The 21866-nt window shown below is 46.6% G+C and overlaps 2 protein-coding genes across 2 annotated transcripts; both read left to right on the top strand.

Moving 5' to 3' along the window:
• On the top strand, positions 7959-8975 carry LOC102171004 (vomeronasal type-1 receptor 4). The gene has a single exon (XM_005692997.2). The coding sequence runs from the start codon at positions 8046-8048 to the stop codon at positions 8973-8975; it is 930 nt and encodes a 309-aa protein (XP_005693054.2). The 5' UTR covers positions 7959-8045.
• LOC108638097 (vomeronasal type-1 receptor 2-like) lies at positions 18687-19556 on the top strand. Its single transcript, XM_018063245.1, has one exon. The coding sequence runs from the start codon at positions 18687-18689 to the stop codon at positions 19554-19556; it is 870 nt and encodes a 289-aa protein (XP_017918734.1).

Genomic DNA, 21866 nt, shown 5'->3' on the forward strand with positions numbered 1-21866 from the left:
GGCTCTACCACTGTGCCCCCTGGGAAGCCCCTTAGATACAGAGTAGACAGCTTCAGTAATAGCCAGTTCCTTTCTTCTGTAATTATTTATTTATTTGTTTTATACCCACTTTTACTGAAGCGTAATTAATGTGACATTGTATCACTTCAGGTCTTACAACATTATGATTGGATATTTGTATATGTTGCAGATAATCAGTCAAATAAGTCTACTTAATGTCTATCTACTGCCAGGTTGTTTTCAGTGTTTGTCACGTCCAATTCTTCGTGATCACGTGAACTGCAGCACACCAGGCCTCCCTGTCCTTCACCATCTCCCAGAGTTTGCTCAAACACACGTCCATTGAGTTGGTGACGCCATCTCATCATCTCGCCCTCCGTTGCCCTTTTCTCCTCCTGCCCTCAGTCTGTCAGCATCAGGGTCTTTTCCAGTGAGTCAGTTCTTCACATCAGGTGGCCACAGTATTTGAGCTTCAGCGTCAGTCCTTCCAGTGAATATTCAGGGTTGATTTCCTTTAGGATGGACTGGTTTCATCTCCTTGCTGTTGAAGGGACTCTCAAGAGGCTTCTCCAGCACCACAGTTTGAAGGCATCAGTTCTTCAGTGCTCAGCCTTCTTTATGGTCCAACTCTCACATCCATACATGACTACTGGAAAAACATAGCTTTGACTATATGGACCTTTGTTGACAAAGTGATGTTCTCTGCTTTTTAATACACTGTCTAGATTTGTCATAGCTTTTCATCCAAGGAGCAAGCGTATTTTCATTTCCTGGCTGCAGTCACCGTCCACAGTGACTTTGGAGCCCCCCAAATAAAATCTGTCACCATTTCCACCTCTGTACATACTACAAAAATTTTCCTGTGACAAGAACTTTGAAGATTGACTCTCTTACCACTTTTCATTATGCAATACAGTATTATTAACCACTGTCTCCATGCTGTACGTTTATATACCCATGACTAATTTATTTTTTATAATTAGAATTTGGTACCATTGATGTTTGTACTCAGTACAGATGTTTACACAAAATCCAAACAACTTTGAAGGTCAAATAGATAAATGCTCATGCTGCCTTGAGAGGTCTGAAAGTGAATTCATGAGATTGTCAACTTGAAAAAGATCCCAGCCATTACTGAGGAAACCCGCTTTCCCCTTGGCCAGTGCAGCTGCCTGAAAGAAGCCTCCTTTCTTCAGGAGCATCACTTCACTTTCTGAAGTGTTTTCACAAAGTTTGTCTCCCTGGGGTGTAGCGCATATCCGATACACGCTTACACGTAATCCAGTATTGCTCTGCATTGTGTTACTCCAGAGGGGGTGGGCGTTTTATTTCATAGGTGAGGGTAAGAAGCCTGGGAAATGGAGACGGTGTTATGTTTTTGTTTGTGTTTTTTTTTTTTTTCACTTGTGTTTCTCTGATATGCTGTAGTGTTACACAAAAATCAATGTTATTCGATGGGTTACATCATTTTTCATGTTGGATTTTCTTTACATGGTTCAGTTCAGTCGCTCAGTCATGTCCGACTCTTTGTGGCCCTATGGACTGCAGCACGCCAGGCCTCCCTGTCCATCACCAACTCCCAGAGCTTGTTCAAACTTATGTCCATTGAGTTAGTGATGCCAACCAACCATCTCATCCTCTGCTGTCCCCTTTTCCACCTGCCTTCAATCTTCCCCAGCTTCAGAATCTTTTCCAGTGAGTCAGTTCTTTGCATCATGTGGCCAAAGTATTGGAGTTTCAGCTTCAGCATCTTTCTCCTTCCAATGAATATTCAGGACTGATCTCCTTTAGAATGGACTGGTTTGATCTCCTTGCAGTCTGAGGGACTCTTAAGAATCTTCTCCAGCACCACAGTTCAAAAGCATCAATCCTTCGGTGCTCAGCTTTCTTTATAGTCCAACTCTCACATCCATACATGACCACTGGAAAAACCATAGCTTTGACTAGATGAACTTTTGTCAGCAAAGTAATGTCTCTGCTTTTTAGTATGTTGTATAATTTGGTCACGGCTGACCGTCAGTAAATTTGATTGATTAGACAGATGAAGTCATATGATGGAGGGAAGAGAAGCTTCCCATTCCATATTTTTCACTTAAACGTTTAGTCTTCATCACTGAAACACAGAATATTGAGACTTAGTTTTATATTTTATCCTAAGCACTGTTTTCTGTTTTGCTTTGTCATAATATATTTTTTCTGGGAAAATGTGGCATTTTTAATATTCCATTGTACTTAGTAGTCTTAATGTATAATTATTTGTATTTATTGCCGTATCAATTACATATGAGCTTCCAAATTTTCTTATATTCTCCTTAGAATTATTATGACTGTTTCAAATAATATGTCAGAATAGAAATGCTCCAACCAAAGGACACAGACAGGCTGATTAGATGAAGAAACAGACCCATATACCTGCTATTTACAAAAAAACTTTCCATCTAGCGACACACGTAGACTGAAAGTGATGGAATGGAAAAGGTTATTCCACACAAATCAAAGCAAAATCAGAGAGAGTTATTCAAAAAAGACTTGAAAATAAAGACTGTTACAAGAGACAAAGAATAACACTACATATTGATTGAAGGATCAATCCACGAAGATGTAACAATTGTTTAAGTATATATGCACCCAACATAGGAGCACCTCAATACAGAAGGCAGATCCGGTGTGTGTGTTACACCCAAGCCCCTCAGTCCAAATGAGCCCGTTTCAGGAGCTCAGTGGCCCCCTGGGACTGGAGCTTCCACACTGGATGGCTCAGATCTGGATGCTTTTACCCACTCAGCTAGAAGTCTGGGGATGAATCGTGTGTTTCAAATATCAGAACCTGAAGTGTTAGTAATTCTCTTTGTGTCTTCATTACCTAGTTGAGGAATGGCACATAGTAGGTCCAAACTGTCTCTGTGTGTTTGTGTTGAGCAATGTCCCCGTAGTGAATAATCATTCAATATATTAAAACCTTTAGGCATATTGTCCCAGACATGGCCATGAATGTACAGCTTTATAGGAGCAGTAAGAGTTCCCTGGTGGCCCAGTGGTTAAGAATCCGCTTGCCAGTGCTGGGGACATGGGTTCCATCTCTGGTCTGGGAGGGTTCCCCATGCCACAGAGCAGCTGAGCTTGAGCCACTGTGCCCTAGAGCCGTTGTGCCCTAGAGCGCGAGCTCTGCAGGAAGAGAAGTCACAGCGAGAAGCTCACGCACTGCAACTAGAGTAGCCCCGCTCTCCACAACGAGAGAAAGGCTGTGTGCACAGCACCAGAAGCCTCATGCAGCCAAAATAAATATTGTTTTTTGAAGAAGCGGTAGATGTTCTGTCTACCAGGGTTATCTCGGAAGCCCCTTGTTCATGAAATGCGGACGTGTCTGCGGCCTTCACGCACCAGTTCTCCATAGGAGGCACCTGATGGGGAGGGTGGATGGTGTCCCTTCTGCCACATGGTCCCCCAGGAGAAACACCAGGCCAGCTGCCCACCTGATGGATCAGGTATCAAACATCCAATTATCAAGTCAGACTTCCAACTAGCAATTAATCACCCACGGGTCAATTTAAAGAATTCTAACATTTTCTCCCTAATATAAGTTTAATAAATTCTTTTCCCCAACCCCTGTCTGCATGTCCCAGAGTGCATCTTGCCAGAGCTAATGGACTGTAACACAAGGGCAGGCTGGTGATCCAGTGAGAGACTCAAGGAGGTGGCCTGTGGGCGACGCGGAGCCAATGACAAGGTCCTTGCAGAGTCACATGGATACAAGGGAGACCTGAGGATCCTGAGCAGGGAAACTCTGGCTTCAAAGGGGGCGCTTTCCAGATTAAACGGACCTGAGGCCATAAATAGAAAGGGCTGTGGAACTTAACCTGAGGGGAAAGCCCAGCCTCCAGATCACGTGCTGATGATCGGTGAGAACACACTTTGGGACAGTTTGGAAGAGTGAGGCCATGAAGGAAAACGCCCACCGGGAGACAGTGAAGGGAGCCCGGGTGCTCTGTGAGCGTCCCTCCCCCGGCTATGACTGTCACTGTGAACTTGGGCTCTCCCACAGGGAACACAGAAAACGCTCCTGCCCTCTGCTCAGCTGCTCGCGTGGACCTTCTCAGTAATTGCCACGAGTTGTCCCTAGTCCCCAGGCGTGGGTGAGGATGATGAGCACTGGGGGTAAGATCTGGCCCTCACTGGAGACGCCCCAGACTCTCCATGCAGACATGTCACCTCTGCTCCAGACGACATGATAATGGCTCCTCTGTGGGGAGAGCGGGCCCAGGGGCCCTGCCCCTATAACTGGGGCCCATCCTGACAGCCACTTCCCTGCACAGAGTGTGGCGCCGAGTGCAGGCAGGTGAGTGCTCCCTTGTGTTCAGTCTCAGGGCAGGAAACAGGAGAGCCGGCTCTCAGCAGGAGAGGAGCTCAGAGCTGCGTTGTCAGCACCTTGGGCAGGACAGCTGCCCCCCGCCGTGTCCTGAGCTGCCCCGTCCATGCCCTGGCTGGCAGGTGGAAGGGGCGAATGTGGTGGGGTGTGTATCTGAATGGGACCAGAGCCATGAGTTCACTGCCAATCCTGTGTCCTGGGGTCCCTGACAATGAGGGGAAGAGGGAGGGGGTCACTGTGGACTCTCTGCCAAGTCTTGTATGAACAGAGTCACTGAGTCCTTCAACCATGTTTAAAGGAAGTCTGTTGATATTCTCAGACCTAATAGATTAGGGTTAGTATGAATACTGGAGAAGGCAATGGCACCCCACTCCAGTACTCTTGCCTGGAAAATCCCATGGATGGAGGAGCCTGGAAGGCTGCAGTCCATGGGGTCGCTGAGGGTCGGACACGACTAAGCGACTTCACTTTGACTTTTCACTTTGATGCATTGGAGAAGGAAATGGTAACCCACTCCAGTGTCCTTGCCTGGAGGATCCCAGGGACGGTGGAGCCTGGTGGGCTGCCATCCACGGGGTCGTACAGAGTCGGACACGACTGAAGTGACTTAGCAGCAGCAGCAGTATGAATACATGAGAACATATTTTTGTGCTGAGTTCATTAAACTGGAAAATCCTACAGCATCAAATAAGTCCTGATGACACAGACACACATGTGCACACACAGAAATACACAGAATTACGCTTCTTAATAATGACAGACACATTTTTCCTATTTTCAGTCCCTCTTCAGTTGGATGAAGGTTTTCACTAATTTTGGCAAAGATATTCTCTCTCCATTCTGCGTGGGCTTTGTGGTGTTGTGTGTGATCCACATATTTTTCTCAGGAATATGGAAAAAAATCCCAACTGTCCTTCCTTATCCTGAGGCATTATGGAAAGGGAAAAGAATCTGCAGTGAGATGAAATTCAGGTAATTTTCAAGTCTGCCAAGAAATGTGAGCGATGGAAAGGAACCGTGTACACTTATTTTTTTTTTACTTATAAATAGAAATTAGAATATGACTGGCTTTTGTAAGTTAGCTTTGCATTTTATACTCAGAAATGCACTGAAATATATCTTGGGCTGTCCGTGGTCTGAAGTTTGCTGCTGCTGCTGCTGCTAAGTCACTTCAGTCGTGTCCGACTCTGTGCGACCCCACAGAAGGCAGCCCACCAGGCTCCCCCGTCCCTGGGATTCTCCAGGCAAGAACACTGGAGTGGGTTGCCATTTCCTTCTCCGGGTCTAAAGTTTGAGTCCCTGCAAATTTCATGCTTTGAAAACCTAACCCCACACATGACCATCTTTGGAGGTGGGTGCTCTGTGCCCTCACATGTGGAATTAGTGTTGCTGTAAGAGAGGCGCTGCAGAGTGCCATGGACTTTTCCATCACGTGGGGACTCTCTGAGAAGCGCCAGCCATGAGTCAGGAAGGGCGCTCTCACAGAGGGGTCCTCGCTACAGCCTTGTTTGTGGGCGTCCAGCCTCCAGGACTGTGAGCAGTGAATTTCTGTTGTTTATAATCCCCTGAGTGGGTGATGCATTTTTTTTTAAATAACACCTCAAGCAGACTAAAACAGGTGAATACAGAGAAGGACCCCAGGTGGCAGTCCTGCCTAAGACTGAGGACTTTCATCGAGGCGGGCTCTGAGAAGAGGCCGAGTGATTCTGCACTGGACGCGGCCCACTCCGCCCTCCCCAGCCCCCGCTGTGTCCCTCTGTGCAGGGCCGAGGTCCCGACTCCTCTGCCCATGGTCCTGGGTACACGACATGCTCTCTTAGCAGGGCTTTCTTATTCTCTTAGGAGGCCTGCACAGACCAGCCCTGATCTCTGTGCTGAGCTGGGGTGAGGTGAGTTACATTCTCCTCTGAAGCTTCAGCATCGCATTAATTCCTGCTGCTTCCACTGGCTTGTGCGTGCTTAGTCACAGCACACACGAAGTCCAGAAGGTTTGATCATTCCCTCGTTCCTGCCGTGTCTGAATCTAAAGTTTGCTCTGTGTCTCCAAATTTTTCTTTGCCTTGTAGTATGCCTAGGAGTTTTTTCTTGATATCTGGACATAAGGTACTGGGTAAAAGGAACTGTTAATCAGCCTTCAGTGATGTGATGGTGAGGTGAGGGGAGAGGGGAGATTCTACATCCTACAATGAGGTCCCAGTCTCTCTGTGAGCCTGTGCCTCTGGACTGTGAACCTCACCAGCAATTCTCTGCTTTTTTTCTCCCCAGTCGATTGGGCAGAATGGCTAGTGTGGGCTGGATGCTGGGTGTTTCCCTTCCCAGGTCAGTCAGGCTCTGAGAAAAACCCCGGTTGGTTAGGCTCCAGTTAGCTAACCTCTCCTAAAGGCAGATTAAGAAGAACCTCGTGCTCTGATGTTTTTCATAATGGTTTTTCCCCTTCCAACCCCCACTGAAAGCACAAGGAGATTTTGCCACTGATTTTTTTTCCACTGATTTTTCCCTCAAAGAAATATTACAAAACTCAGAACTGTGGGGATCTCCCTATAACTTGGTGTTCCTGGAGTTTCTAATTGCCAGACGTCTCCGCACGGAGCCTCCAGCAACCCATGGAGCCTACATAAATCCTTTATAAGTTCAGGGTTTTCTGCCCTGGGTCCGAGGTGTTTCGTTCATGAACCTGTGCTCCAATACCCTCGACCCCTTCTATTCACTGTCCGTCTCTCCAATCATGGAAGCAGAGGTTTCCCCTCTGTTCTTGCCTCTGTTAGGAATCCAGGAATTTACAGAGTGTTCTGTGTTTTAATTATTGTTAGGACAGAAAGTTGACTTCCATGAGGGAGCAGAAGCCAGAACTGCATGACCGATGTTTTATCGTTCTTTCGTATCTCTGATAAGCTGTGAGTTCTCCAAGGTGGACAACTGGTTCAGCGACAGCTGTATTAAATGTAGTCAGACTCTCCTATAATCTCAGTAGTATTGTTTCATTTTTCAGAATCAATCTGTTACTATAATAGTCAGAATGATCATACACTCTAAAGGGGAAGGGTATATCACTGTCTTTCTCTCATGTCACCTGTAATATGTATATTCAGGACATATTATTTAACACCAATTATTGGTCAACCAGGGCTTCCCAGGTGGTGCTATTTGGTAAAAAAAAAAAAAAAAAAAAAACCCACCTGCAATGCAGGAGACATAAAAGACTCGAGTTTGATCCCTGGGTCGGGAAGATCCCCTGGGGCGGGCATGGCAGCCTGCTCCCAGTATTTTTCATGCAGAATCCCAGGGACAGAGGAGCCCGGTCAACTGCAGTCCACGGGGCCACTAAGAGTCGGACGCAACTGAGACTTGGCGTGTACGGATGCACGCATCCGTCAGTCATGTTACTGATCAAGAGAGACATGGTTCTCAAGTTCCTGGACCTCACAGGCTAGTGGAGCATCAGCTTATACAAGTGGACAGAAATAAATACAAAATAGTAAGTATTTTGTATTAGACATTGTAACTGATACCGTGCATGTGTTCTCTAGGTTGAGACCCTCCTGTGGAGCAGGACAATGTCTCCCTTCTCAGGAGACAGAAAATGCAAGAATCCTTTTTCACTTTGATTGTGTAAGAAGACTTCTGATGTCATCACCAGCTCAGCCCCCTTTCCACTCCAGGACACTCTGACGTCCTCTCCATGTCTGTTCACAGAGATGCCCTGAGAAACCCAGGGGAGGCGGTTCTGGAAACCATCTCTCTGTTACAGATGGTGGTTGGGGCTCCGGGTAATGTCATCCTTTTCTTCCACAGCATCTGTCCGATCTGGCTTGGCCGCAAGACGAGACCCACAGAAGTGATTCTCGCCCACATGGTTGTGTCCAATCTTTTGATTATCTTCTCCCCTGGGATTCCCCACATAATAGTAGCTTTTGTTTTGAGGAAGCCCCTCTCCAGCCTCGGGTGTAAGTTTGTGTATTACGTACAGAGGGTGGCTCGAGGCACCACCCTGTGCTCCACCTGCGTCCTGAGCACCTATCAGTCCTTCACGCTCATCCCCAGGAGGGCGGAGTGGGTGATGCTCAGAGGAAGGGCCCCCAGGGTCATTGGTCCTTCCTGTTGCGCCTGCTGGTTGCTCAGTTTCCTAATGAATATCTGCGTCCCTGTGACAGTCGCTGGTCCACAGGGCACAAACAACTATACTGATAACCATGGCAAGTGGTTCTGCTCCTCCTCAGCTCCGAAAGCACGCTTTCTGTACCTATGGTCCGTCTCTGATGCCGTGTTTATTGCCCTGATGGTCTGGTCCAGCGGCTCCATGGTGCTTCTCCTGCTCAGACACCGCCAGAGGGTGCAGTATATCCACACCCCCACTGGACGCCACAGACGCCCCCCGGAGACCAGAGCCGCCCACACCATCCTGATGCTGGTGGTCACCTTCGTCACCTTCTACGCACTGGATTGCATTTTTGCTTTTCGTATTGCTGCATTTTTAGATTTTCGCCTGTCGTTGCTTCATACCGCTAACATCTTGGCTTCATGTTTCCCCACCGTGAGCCCGCTGCTGCTGCTCCTTAGGGATCCTAGAACTCACGGGTGCTGCTCTTGGGTTTTTAGGCATCGTGGCTGAAATAGTAAATATGAAGAAGCTTGCATATTAGCTACAAGCTCTCTATTTTATAACTATCTACTGAGCACTGTTTATTTTGAAGTCTAATTAGCACACACCATTACAGAAGTTTTGGTTGTGCAACAGAATAACACAGTCTTTGTGTGTGGCTGTCGTACAGTCGCTAAGTTGTATCTGACTCTTTGCAACCCTATGGACTGCTGTGGAAGCACGCCAGGCTTCCCTGTCCTGCACTATCTCCCAGAGTCTGCTCAAATTCGTGTCCGTTGAATCGGTGATGGCAACCAACCATCTCATCCGCTGCCGCCCTCTTCTCCTTTTTGCCTTCAATATTACCCAGCATCAAGATCTTCCTCAGTGAGTCAGCTCTTCACATCAGGACAAAGTATTGGACCTTCAGTCTGAGCATCGGTCCTTCCAATGAATGTTCAGGGTTGATTTGCTTTAGGATTGATAGGTTTCATTTCTTCACAGTTCAAGGGACTCTCAAGAGTCTTCTCCAACACCACAATTCGAAAGCATTAATTCTTCGGTGCAGCCCTCGGTATGGTCCAACTCTCACATCTGTGCATGACTGCTGGAAAAGCCATAGCTTTGACTATACAGTCCTTTCTTGGTTAAGAGAAGTCTTTGCTTTTCAATATGCTGATCAGGTTTGTCGTAGCTTTTCTTCCAAGTAGAAAGCATCTTTTAATACCATGGCTGCAGTCACCATCTGCAGTGACTTTGGAGCCCAAGAAAACAAAACCTGCTGCCGCTTCTTTTGCTCCTTCTAGTTGCCCTGAAGTGATGCGACCGGATGCCATGATCTTCATTTTTTGAATGTTGAGTTTTAAGCCAGCTTTTTCACTATCCTCTTTCACTTTCATCAAGAGGCTTTTTAGTTCCTCTTCACTTTCTGCCATTAGAGTGGTGTCATCTGCGTATCTGAGACTGCTGATATTTCTCCCAGCAGTCTTGATACCAGCTTGCACTTCATCCAGCCCATCATTTTGCAGGATGTTTTATGCATATAAGTTAAATAAGCAGGGTGACAATATACAGTCTTGACATACTCTTTTCCCAGTGTTGAACCAGTCTATTGTTCCATGTAAGGTTCTAACTGTTGCACCTTGACCTCCATACAGGTTTCTCAGGAGGCAGGTAAGGTGGTTTGGTATTCCCATCTCTTTAAGGATTTTCCAGTTTGTTGTGATAGAGCGTAGTCAATAAAGCACAAGCAGATGTTTTTCTGGAATTCCCTTGTGTTTTCTGTGATCCAGCAGACGTTAGCCATTTAATCTCTGGTTCCTCTGCCTTTTCTAAACCCTGCTTGTACATCCAGAAATTCTTGGTTCACATACCGCCGAAGCTTGGCTTGAAGGATTTTGAACATAACCTTACCAGCATTGGAAATGAGCGCAGTTGTCCAGCAGTGTGAGCATTCTTTGGCAGTGCCCTTCTTTGATAGAATGCAAAACGTCACAAGTCTAGTTAACACAATATCCGTATATAGTTACGAAGATTCGTCTCATGACAACTTTTGAGATTGCTCTCAGCGACGTCCAGATACGCGGTAGAGTCTTGTCACGTCTTGTATACCCCTCTCCATAATTACTTACAAGAGAAAGCTTGTACCTTTTTTCTGTTCTTTACTAACTCTTTCCTTTCTTTTTTAAATTTTGACCCTGCTTGCAGGATCCAGTCCCTGACCAGGGATTAAACTCGTGCCCTCAGCAATGAAAGCACCGGGTCCCCACCACAGGACAGCCAGGGAATTCCCTATGCCTTCTGATTTCCCTGGTGGCTCAAACGGTAAAGCGTCTGCTTACAATACGGGAGACCCAGGCTCAATCCCTGGGTCGGGAAGATCCCCTGGAGAAGGCAATGGCAACCCACTCCAGTACTCTTGCCTGGAAAATCCCATGGATGGAGGAGCATGGCAGGCTACAGTCCATGGGGTCGCAAAGAGTCGGACATGACTGAGCGACTTCACTTTCACTTCCTGACATGTGTACTCAGGACCAAATTTTTACAAAAAATCCCATCAACCTAGAAGGCAAATCAATGTTGGCACTGCCTTGAGAGATCTGAAAGTCAAACCATGAAATAGCAGCTCAAGAGCTATTCGCAGAAACATTGAGGAAATCAGCTACCCTCTTGGACAGTGTAATGCTCTGAAAGAATTGTCCTTTATTTGGTATCATTTGAAGTGTGTCCACACACTTTATTTCCATATTAGTTTGACTAATACCTGATGTACATTGATCGGCGCTTATTCCAATATTGGTCCCGATAAATATCACCCCTGAGTTGTGGGGAGATTTTATTTCATGATGATGCTATGAAACCTGGAAAATGGAGGAGACTTTCTACACTCTTTTGTATCTTTGTTTCACTTCTATTTCTTTACTATGCTCTAATGCCACACATAATTACCCATATTGTACAACGGATCATTTTACCTTTGAACCTGGACTTTCTTTCCATATTTGACCAGTAAATATCACTGACTCAATGGATGGAGTAACAGGAGGGAATAGTAGAAGGTGCCCACTCCTGTTTGTCACATAAACATTTAGTTTTCATCACTGTTGTGCAGAATCTTGGGACTTTGTTTTCTGTTTTATCCTAATCGCTATTTTCTGAGTTCCTTTTCTCTAATTCTATCTTTTAGGAAAATGTGGCATATTTATTATTGCATTTTTAAAAGAGGTAGTCTTAATGTGTAACTCTTTGTATAGAATGCTCTAGTCATTACCTGTGGGTTCACAAATTCTTGTATTCTGGTTAGAACTACTATGACCATTTCGAAGAAGATGTAAGAATTGAAATGCTCCCACCAAAGTGGATAAAGAAACATACCACGCACCTGCTGTACAAAGCACTCACTTTCGCGCTAAAGACACACAGGCTGAAAGTGAGAGGATGGGAAAAGATATTCCTCACAAAAGAAAATCAAGAGAGAGTCAGAGTAGCAATACTTGTTAAGAGAAAATAGACTCTAAACTAAGATTGTTATAAGAGACAGGGAAGGACAGCACATAACGCCCAAAGGATCAGTCCACGAAGAAGATGAAATAGTAGTAAATATATCTGCACCCAACATGGGGGCACCTCAATACAGAAGGCGAATCCAGTGTGTCTGTTACACCCAAGCCCCTCTCGGTCCGGATGAGCCTGGTCCAGATGAGCTCAGTGGCCGCCTGGGACGGGAGCTTCCACACCGGACGGCTCAGATCTGGACACTTCCACCAGCTCAGCTAGAAAGTCTGCTGATGAGTCATGGGTTTCAAATATCAGAATCCAGGGTATTAGTAATTCTTTTTGTATCTTCACTACCTAGTCGAGGAATGGCACACAGTAGGCCCAAACTATCTCTCTGTGTTTGTGTCCAGCAATGTCCCCATGGTGAATTCAGCATATTAAGATGACTATCAAGCACCCTGTCCCAGACAGGGGCCATGAATGTACACCCGTATAGAAGCAGTAGGTGTCCCGTCTACCTGGGTCATCTTGGAAAACCCACGTTTATGGAACGTGGACGCGGCTGCTGCCTTCATGCGCCGATTCTCCACATGGGGCCCGATGCAGAGAGTGTACCGTCTTCCCTCGGGACAATGATCCCAGGCCCACTGTGCACCTAATGGAGCAGGTTTCAAGGACCCAAACACCGATTTACATCTCCAACTAGCAATTGATCATTACAGTGATCAACGTAAAGAATTCTGAAGTCTAATATTGTCCTAATAAGTTCATCTTGCTAACCCCTGTCTGCACATCTAGGAATTCATGTGACCAGGCTCATGGCCCAGAACACGGGGACGGGCAGGAGGTCCAGTACGAGGCTCAAGGAGGGGGCTCCATGGGCGACGCGGAGCCAAAGACAAGGTCCTTGCAGAGTCACGTGGACGTGAGGGAGGCCTGAGGATTCTGAGGAGGGAAACTCTGGCTTTAAAGGGGGCGTTTTCCAGATTAAACAAACCTGAGGCCATAAATAGAAAGGGCTGTGGAGCTTCAACTCAGGAGAAAGCCCAGCCTCCAGATCCCATGCTGATGATCAGTGAGAACACACTTTGGGACAGTTTGGAAGAGTGAGGCCATGAAGGAAAATGCCCCCCGGGAGACAGTGAAGGGAGCCTGGGTGCTCTGTGAGCGTCCCTCCCCCGGCTATGACTGTCACTGTGAACTCGGGCTCTCCCACAGGGAACACAGAAAACTCTCCTGCCCTCTGCTCAGCTGCTCGCGTGGACCTTCTCAGTAATTGCCAGGAGTTGTCCCTAGTCCCCAGGCGTGGGTGAGGGTGACGAGCACTGGGGGTAAGATCTGGCCCTCACTGGAGACGCCCCAGACTCTCCATGCAGACGTGTCACCTCCCCTCCAGACAACATGATAATGGCTCCTCTGTGGGGAGAGCGGGCCCAGGGGCCCTGTCCCTATAACTGGGGCCCATCCTGACTGCCACTTCCCTGCACAGAGTGTGGCGCTGAGTGCGGGCAGGTGAGTGCACGCTTGTGTTCAGTCTCAGGGCAGGAAACAGGAGAGCCGGCTCTCAGCGGGAGAGGAGTTTGGAGCTGAGACTGTGCAGGATGCAGGCTGACCCTGCCTCACTCTGCACGTCCACGCCCAGGGTCGCAAACAGTTGGACACGACTGCAGCGACTTGGCAGACATGCAGGCAGTGTTGTTTCTCAAGCAGCGCAGCTGAGCACAGGCAACGGGGCGCAAAGTTCACAGCCAAAGGAGGAGGTCCAATACAAGGTGAGGTTTGTTATTCTCTGTCATGGCTGGGGCCACGGCGAGACGCAGCTTTCTAGGAATGCTGTGGAATTTGCAGGTAACTGTAATTCACAGCAGAGATCAGAATCCATACTTCTTGTATCTCCTCCCTCTGTTGCTGGAGACGCTGTGGAGTAGCAGTAGCTGGTGCTCACAGCATGTTGAGTGTCCAGACACTGCGGGCAGAGAATCTGTTAGTCAACAGGGGGAGCTGTACTTGTCCTCAAATGACTCTCAGTGTATTGCAAGAGGAAGTGTTGGTCCTCAGTCGCGTCCAACTCTTTGCAGCCCCATGGACTGTAGCCCGCCAGGCTTCTCTGTCCATGGGATTCTCCAGGCAAGAAGAGTGGGTTGCTATTCCCTTCTCCAGGGGATCTTCCCGACCCAGGGACTGAACATGAGTCTCCTGCATTGCAGGCAGATTCTTTACCATCCGAGCCACCAGGGAAACCCAAAGAGAGAGGTGGAGTAAAAACAAAAGAAAAAAAAAAACGTAGTTTGTGTGTTTTTTTCGAGTAAATGACATTTTATTATTCAAATTCTCTGGTGTCAGTGTGCAACAGGAAAATCACTTCCTCCTTATAGACTGACTTGCGTTACATCAGCAGCATCAGTGGGAGGTGGGTATAGGAACAGTGGGATGTTAAAGAAAGTTCATCTTCTTTCCAGCGGAGCAAGAATTTCAGCTTCTTTGCCAAGGTAACATCTGTGTTTACGTCAGTGATCTTACCCCCTTTTGCTTTTTCTAGTATCTTCTCTTTCAAGTTTTCTTTTTATTATTTTTTAATTGGAGGCTAATTACAACATTGTAGTAGTTTTTGCCATACATTGACATGATTCAGCCATGGGTGTACATGCGTCCCCCATCCTGAACCCCTCCTCCCACCTCCCTCCCCATCCCATCTTGAGACTGAGATAGCGAATCAGAACCCGTCATTGAGGATTATCATCAGGGGACTGTAAGCAAGTGAAACCAAGTGGGCTGGAGTCTGAGGGAGCAAGACAGCTGAAGGAGTGGAAAGAAGGGAATTCCAGGAAAAAGGATGGATGTGAATTGTTGTGATAAAAGGAAAATATGCTGTTGGTTTTTTTTTAAGGGAAGTTAATTCAGCTGGACTTCGGACAAGAAACACTAGTAAGATGGGAAATGCCTTAGGCGCCTGACCTTGAGTGTTATAATCATCCCTCACTGTTATGCCCACGGTCCGGTTCCCCAAGACTGAGAGAATAAGACCCTCACAGCAATGCAAAAGCACAAAGGGGTTTTATTGCTAGCTCAAGCTAGGGCTCAGGTCTCATCCAGTGCAGTGGAGTCTTGACGAGAGCCCTGAGCTCTGAATCACATCTACTTTTATACAGACGGTTCTTTGTTCCTGTAACAGCATAGCTGATTGGCTAAACGGTATGCGCGCGCGGGACTTTTAAACCTCGCATCCCTATCCAGATTGGCTCGGGTCTGGCGCAGGCAGGGGGCTACGGGGATTTTTTCTGATTGGTCGAGCTACACTGCCTGCGGGAGTTCCCAGTGCCTCAGCTTTCCTAGAGACTAACCCTCAGGCCTAGCCTGCCCCTTAGAGCCTGTCCTGGCTCCAGTTTGGTCATAACACTCACATTCCTACCAGGCGGGCGGAGAGTTTATCTTTCCAAAAAACCAGCTCTTGTGTTTGCTGATCTTTTATCACTGTGGTCTGTACGTCATTTACTTCTGCTCTGATTTTTGTTAATGCTTTCCTTCTGGTGAGCATTGGGCTTAGTATTTTTTTTGTTTGTTTTAGTTCCTGGATGTATAAAGTTAGATTGTTCCTTAAAATGTTTCTTTTGGGACTTGCCTGGCAGTCCAGTGGTTAAGACTTCGCCTTCCAATGCCGGGGGTACGGGATCCATCCCTGGTCCTGGAGCTAAGGCATCCCACATACCTTGAGGTCAAAAAACCAAAACAAAGACAGAAACAATTGTAACTAATTCAATAAAGACTTTAAAAATGGTCCACATAAAAAAAAAATCTTAACAAAAAAGACTAGTTATCATATTCGTTTCCAAGTTTAGCAGGATTCTCATTTTTACGAAAATGAAAACTAATGAAGATGTAAAGCAATCTGTCTGTGCATTGGGTCTAACAACCAAAGTATTTTATTAGCTGTCGGGTCACATAATTGACAAGCAAAAGCTGTGCTTATTGAAGGCATACACCTGGAGGCTTTGACTGAAGTGTTTATTTTTACATACGGCCTGAGGCAAGCTGGAAACTGCTCTAGAAACATCTCTCCACAGTCTTCTCAGCAAGGCAAGACCTGCAAAATTACTAATGATTAAAATTCTTTGCAAACTAAGGTTATTTTCCATACCAAACAGATCATCTGAGGGACTTTCAGCAGCCTGTACAGTCAGAGAGCTGCCCAGTTCATGATGGGTGTTTTGTATACTATCACTGTCGGGGGCCAGCATGAGGAACTCTGCCCATGGCAAAGGTCATGAGGAACGAGGCTTGGCATACGCAAAGGCGTGATCAAGCCTCAGGAAAGCCCCTGCTCCCGAGCATCTACCCCGAAACCAGAGTCTGTTTTATTCTCTTACCTACACCTCTGACTTTACGGGGGGCTCTCCCCCATAACCGTTTCTCTCGGGAAAGGAGTAAATGTGCAGCTCCAAGGCAATAAAAATTCCTGGGGGTGACAAGAGTGTTTCAGCTTATGGACTCCTCTGAAGGTTATCTAGCCTGCTTGTATAGGTTCGTCCGGCCACATGTGATTGTTTACAGCCTCCCAATCTGAGAGGCACGAGATGTTTTAGACTTACTAAAGGCAAATTCTTTTGGGGAGTTAGAAATTATTAGTATAGTGTGTTGGTTAGGAATTATATTGGTGAAGGGTTTTTCATTTGTTGTGTCAATAATTGCTGCTAATTCCCTGCTCTGGGTGGGACAAGGATGTTTCAGGTCAAACCTCCCTGCTGACAGACTAGCTTGGGTGACAGGATTATCCATACTCCTGCCACATGATTGTTTACTGCCTCTCAACCATAAACAGCACAGAGAGTTTTGGAGTATTTTGAGAGTCTTAATTAGCATAGGGCTTTTTCTTCTTGTTGAGTCAATGATTGCCGGCAGGCCTCCATATCCTTAGGCACCTGGGAATATATTAATCAGTGTATTTGGAATATAGAAAAGGAAATATAGTAGTTTTTGAGGTTGGCAATACTAGACTTTTTGAGTTAATGAATTTTCTCTTTTGTAATAGATCACTGTACTTTGTTATAAATCACTGTGTCCTTGCTATGTAAAAATGTAACTCTATCACTATCTTAAGACTAAATAGATCTTAAGGGGAGCATTGGTGAAAGGATTTTCATTTGTTGGGCTGATGTTTGCTGCTAAATCTCCATGTTCCCTGCCCTTATAATGAATATAACTAACATATAGAAAGAAATAAGTATTAACCTTTAAGATTAATCATGTTAACCTTGGGTTAAATAAATTCCTTTCTTGATTGTAACTCGCTACACCCTCATCCTATAGGAATGTAACTTTATTTGGAGGTGGAGGTTTAAGAAAAAACACCCTTGGAAGAAATAAGTTTTTTTGTTATCAGAAAGAAAGGATCATAACATGTCAGCGGATCTCATGGCCAGAAGATGATGTAATATCCCTAAGACATTTTTTTATGTGAAGCACCTGATTTTGATAAAGGTCAGGACTGCTGACCCCTGCGTGACTCTGTATTCATCCCTATGTGTAACAAAAGGTATATAAGCAAACCTAAAAATAAAGAAATTGGATCCGTTTCCAGAAAGACTGATTCCCCCATGTCGCTTCTTTCTTGCTCCCCGTTTCTCTGGCTGAATTCCCATCTGGAGCATGGATGCTATTCCACGTAAACCAAGTTATTCAGCCCCTTTTTCTTCACTAATTTTCCTACTACACTATCTGTTTCTAATCTCTCTATATCTGTAATTAAATATGTATCTTTCCAAGGACGCCGACTCCGTCCCCACCTTCGAATTACCCTGGATCCACCGGGGCTGGTCCCCGGCATATCGCATCAATGTATAATTTAGATTTCTGCACAGTTGGAACTATATTCTTTGAAAACTTTAATAACTTCTGTAACCCTGTAATATGTATATTATTCTGCCTTTGTTTAATTTTCTTCATGCATGATAATGGCAAGGAGGATGAAAATGAATTGTAAATATGGTGCAGGCACCGACTCCATGGACGAGAGTTTGAACAAACTCCGGGGGTAGTGAAGGACAGGGAAGCCTGGCGTGCCGCAGTCCGTGGGGCCACGAAAGAGTCAGACATGACTGAGCGACTGAAGAACAGCCGTGTATTTTCATTTTTGTCTCCTTTCACTTATTTACCAACTACACGTTTATTAATTTATTATTATGTGTCAATCATATATTTTTTACCAACACAGGCATGGCTTCTAAGCTCATAGGTTTTACATCTGTGTAGGGAGTCAGAATATAAAAGTAAATAGAAAGAAATACCAAGTAATAATGATAAAATGTGAAATAGGCGTCAGTGGTATACTTCTGCAGGTTCAGTCCCTCCTCTGTGATGGATGATGGTCTCTCTTTTCGGAATAGAAGGTCCAGGACCTGTGTACGAGGTCATATAAGAGTCCCCATGCCTGCACTAGCAAATCCTGACCTTCACGCCAGGCCACTCTGAAGCCCTCTCCACAGGTGCTCAGAAGGATGTGAGAAAGCAAAAGCGCCAGTTGCTCGGTCATGTCCGAATCTTTGTGACCCCGTGGACTGTAGCCCTCTGTCCATGGGATTCTCCAGGCAAGAATATTGGAGTGGGTTGCCATTTCCTTCTCCAGGGGATCTTCCTGACCCAGGGATCAAACGCGTGTGTCCTGCCTTGCAGGCGGATTCTTTACTGTCTGAACCACCAGAGAAACCCACATTCAGAAAGATGCTCTGCCCCCAGAAAGAATCAGGGGAAATGTTTCTGAAAGCCCTATTTCTGTTCCAGGTTGGGAACGGGGCTCTGGCTGATGTCACCCTCTTCTTCTGCAGTGTCTCCCCAGCCTTGCTTGGCCACAAACGGAGACCCCTGCAGACGACTGTCGCCCACATGGCCGTGGCCAACTCCTGGGTTCTTCTGTCCGCTGGGCCTCCCCACACAATGGCAGCTTTTGTGTCAAGGAAGCCCCTCTCCAGCCTTGGGTGTGAGTTTGTGTATTCCGTACAGAGGGTGGCTCTCAGCACCGCCCTGTGCTCCACCTGCGTCCTGAGCACCTATCAGTCCTTCACACTCACCCCCAGGAGGGCGGAGTGGGTGATGCTCAGAGGAAGGGCCCCCACGGTCACTGGCCCTTCCTGCTGCACCTGCTGGATGCTCAGTCTCTTAATGAATATCTGGATTCCTGTGAGCATCTCTGGTCCACAGGACAAGCACAACTATACTGATGCCCAAGGCATGTGGTTCTGCTCACCCTCGGCTTCTAAAGCAGGCTTTGTCTACTTGTGGTCCACCTCGGATGCCGTGTTTCTTACCCTCATGGTCTGCTCCAGCGGCTCCACGGTGCTTCTCCTGCACAGACGCCGCCAGAGGGTGCAGTATGTCCACACCCCCGCCGGGCACCACAGATCCCCTCCGGAGACCAGAGCCGCCCACACCACCCTGATGCTGGTGGTCACCTTCGTCACCTTCCACCTGCTGAATTCTGTTCTCACTTTTTATAACAGGGCCCATGATGATTTTCGCCTGTGGTTGATGCAGCTCTCAGACGCCTTGGCTTTGTGTTTTCCCACCGTTTCCCCCTTCCTGCTGCTCCTTAGGGATCCTAGAACCCCCAGGTTCTGCTCCTGAATCTTGGCAAATAGATGGGGAAACAATGGAAACAGTGACAGACTTTATTTGGGGGGGAGCTCCAAAATCACTTCAGGTGGTGACTACAGCCATGAAATTATACCACGTTTGCTCCTTGGAAGAAAAGCTATGATCAACCTAGACAGCATATTAAAAAGCAGAGACATTACTTTGCCAACAAAGGTCCATCTAGTCAAAGCTATGGTTTTTCCAGTAGTCGTGTATGAATGTAAGAGTTAGACTGAGAAGAAAGCTGAGCGCTGAAGAATTGTTGCTTTTGAACTGTGGTGCTGGAGAAGACTCTTGAGACCCTTGGACTGCAAGGAGATCCAACCAGTCCATCCTAAAGGACATCAGTCCTGAATATTCATTGGAAGGACTGAAGCTGAAGCTGAAACTCCAATACTTTGGCCACCTGATGCGAAGAATTGACTCATTGGAAAAGAGCCTGATGCTGGGAAAGATTGAAGGCAGGACGAGAAGGGGAAGACAGAGGGTGAGATGGTTGGATGGCATCACCGACTCAATGGACATGAATTTGAGCAAACTCCAGGAGACAGGGAAGGATGCTGTAGTAAACGATAGTAAAGGGAGGCCTGGCGTGCTGCAGTCCATGGGGTTGCAAAGAGTTGGACAAGACTTAGCAGCTGAACAACAACAAAAAAAATGAAGGTGTTATAAATCATCAAGTTCAGAATAAAATCTCCGTCTGTGCCCTGAGACCACTGGTAGCCTTTGCTTGTTGAAAAGGAGGGTAGGAAAGAATCCTGGGGGCCAGGAAAAGGGAGAGAAAATGACCACTCTGTGACTTCCTACTCTTCACGTACTTTCCATGCATGCCACCATCGACGTCACGTCACATCCTGTGCGGGATCCACGTTCGATATTTCCAGGTCGGTGGATTACGCTTTAGATGTAAACACAGCCCGTGATCTTTCACAACAAGAAGCAAAGGCTGAAACCGGGTCTATCTGCATATTAAGAACCAGTCTAGCCCACCTCCCCTAGGAGTGGAGGATGGACATGCAAACAGGGTTGTATTTAAAACGGAGAACCAATAAGGACCTGCTGTAGAGGGAACTCTGCTCAGGGTTCTGTGGCAGCCTGGACGGCAGGGGAGTTTGGGGGAGAGTGGATCCATGTGTATGTGTGGCCGAGTCCCCTTGCTGTCCCCCTGAAACTGTCACAACATTGTTAATCAGCTGTACTCCAATACAAGATAAAGTGCTGAAGAAGAAATACAATTTGTCAAACAAAAAAGAATCCGTCAAGTTGTCCATCAGGCAAATTTCATCACAGTATTAAAATTATGGAATTATACCTACATCTATCCCACCTCTCAGTCCATGAGAAATGAAGTTTTCAATCTCAAGACATTTTTTATATCCTTTGCTTTATTTAATCCTCTTAATGGCCCCAAGAATTTAAATTATTACACCAGTGAGGGAAAAAAACACTTACAGGCGAGCCCATGAGGGATCTTGGGCCAAATACAGACTTGGGTGAGGATTCGGGAGACTGGGCATTTAACCTGCTGCCTGTCACAGGCTGAAGGGGCATTCTGGAGGCGACGGCTCATTCGTCCCCATGAACGGAAATTCCTGAGCAACACACGCGTCCGGGAGGCTGTTCTCCCAGACTGGCCGCGGTAAACCTGTGGCGTCGTCTCCCTGGGTCACCACCACCATCTCTCTTCAGGGTCGTTAAAGTCCCACTGAGACATGACTCGCAAAGAGCACCCCTTCTCATGCAGTTTCTCCAACTCGGCACTGACTGCAGAGCACAAGTCTTTTTCGAGCCTGCAAAAGCAGAGACAGAAGGAGAGGAGATGGAGACAGGACGGGATGCTACGACGGGTGCCCCAGAGGCTGACTTATACGTCCCACGCATCTCTCTCCACCTCCAGCTTCACACAGAGATTCCAAGGCACTGGAGCGCCTTTCCACAGACAGGAAATCCCCAGGAAAGATGATGAAACAAACCTAAGACAGGGCATTCCAATGAAAAGCACAACCACAAAGTGCCTACACAGCACAGAAAACTAGACCCAACATTTGGTAATAACCCACGAGGGAAAGGAATGAGAGTAGAAAAGAGCAGATATAATCGACACGGGACGCATAACTGAATCACTTTGCTTTATACCAGAAAGCAGCGCAGTTATACATCAGCCGTACTTCCATTTTTAAACACGTGTGACGGAGCATCTGCATATACGCGGAAGGACCTAGAGACTGTCAGACAGAGTGAAGTAAGTCAGCGGAAAAGAAATGCCATATATTAATGCAGATATGTGGAATCCGAAAAATA

Source organism: Capra hircus, chromosome 18, assembly GCF_001704415.2.
Source record: "Capra hircus breed San Clemente chromosome 18, ASM170441v1, whole genome shotgun sequence".
In the NCBI taxonomy this organism is placed as follows: domain Eukaryota; kingdom Metazoa; phylum Chordata; class Mammalia; order Artiodactyla; family Bovidae; genus Capra; species Capra hircus.

Excerpts from the sequence above, each read along its gene's own strand:
- LOC102171004 (XM_005692997.2), top strand. The coding sequence starts at position 8,046 with ATGTCTGTTCACAGAGATGCCCTGAGAAACCCAGGGGAGGCGGTTCTG.
- LOC108638097 (XM_018063245.1), top strand. The coding sequence starts at position 18,687 with ATGTTTCTGAAAGCCCTATTTCTGTTCCAGGTTGGGAACGGGGCTCTG.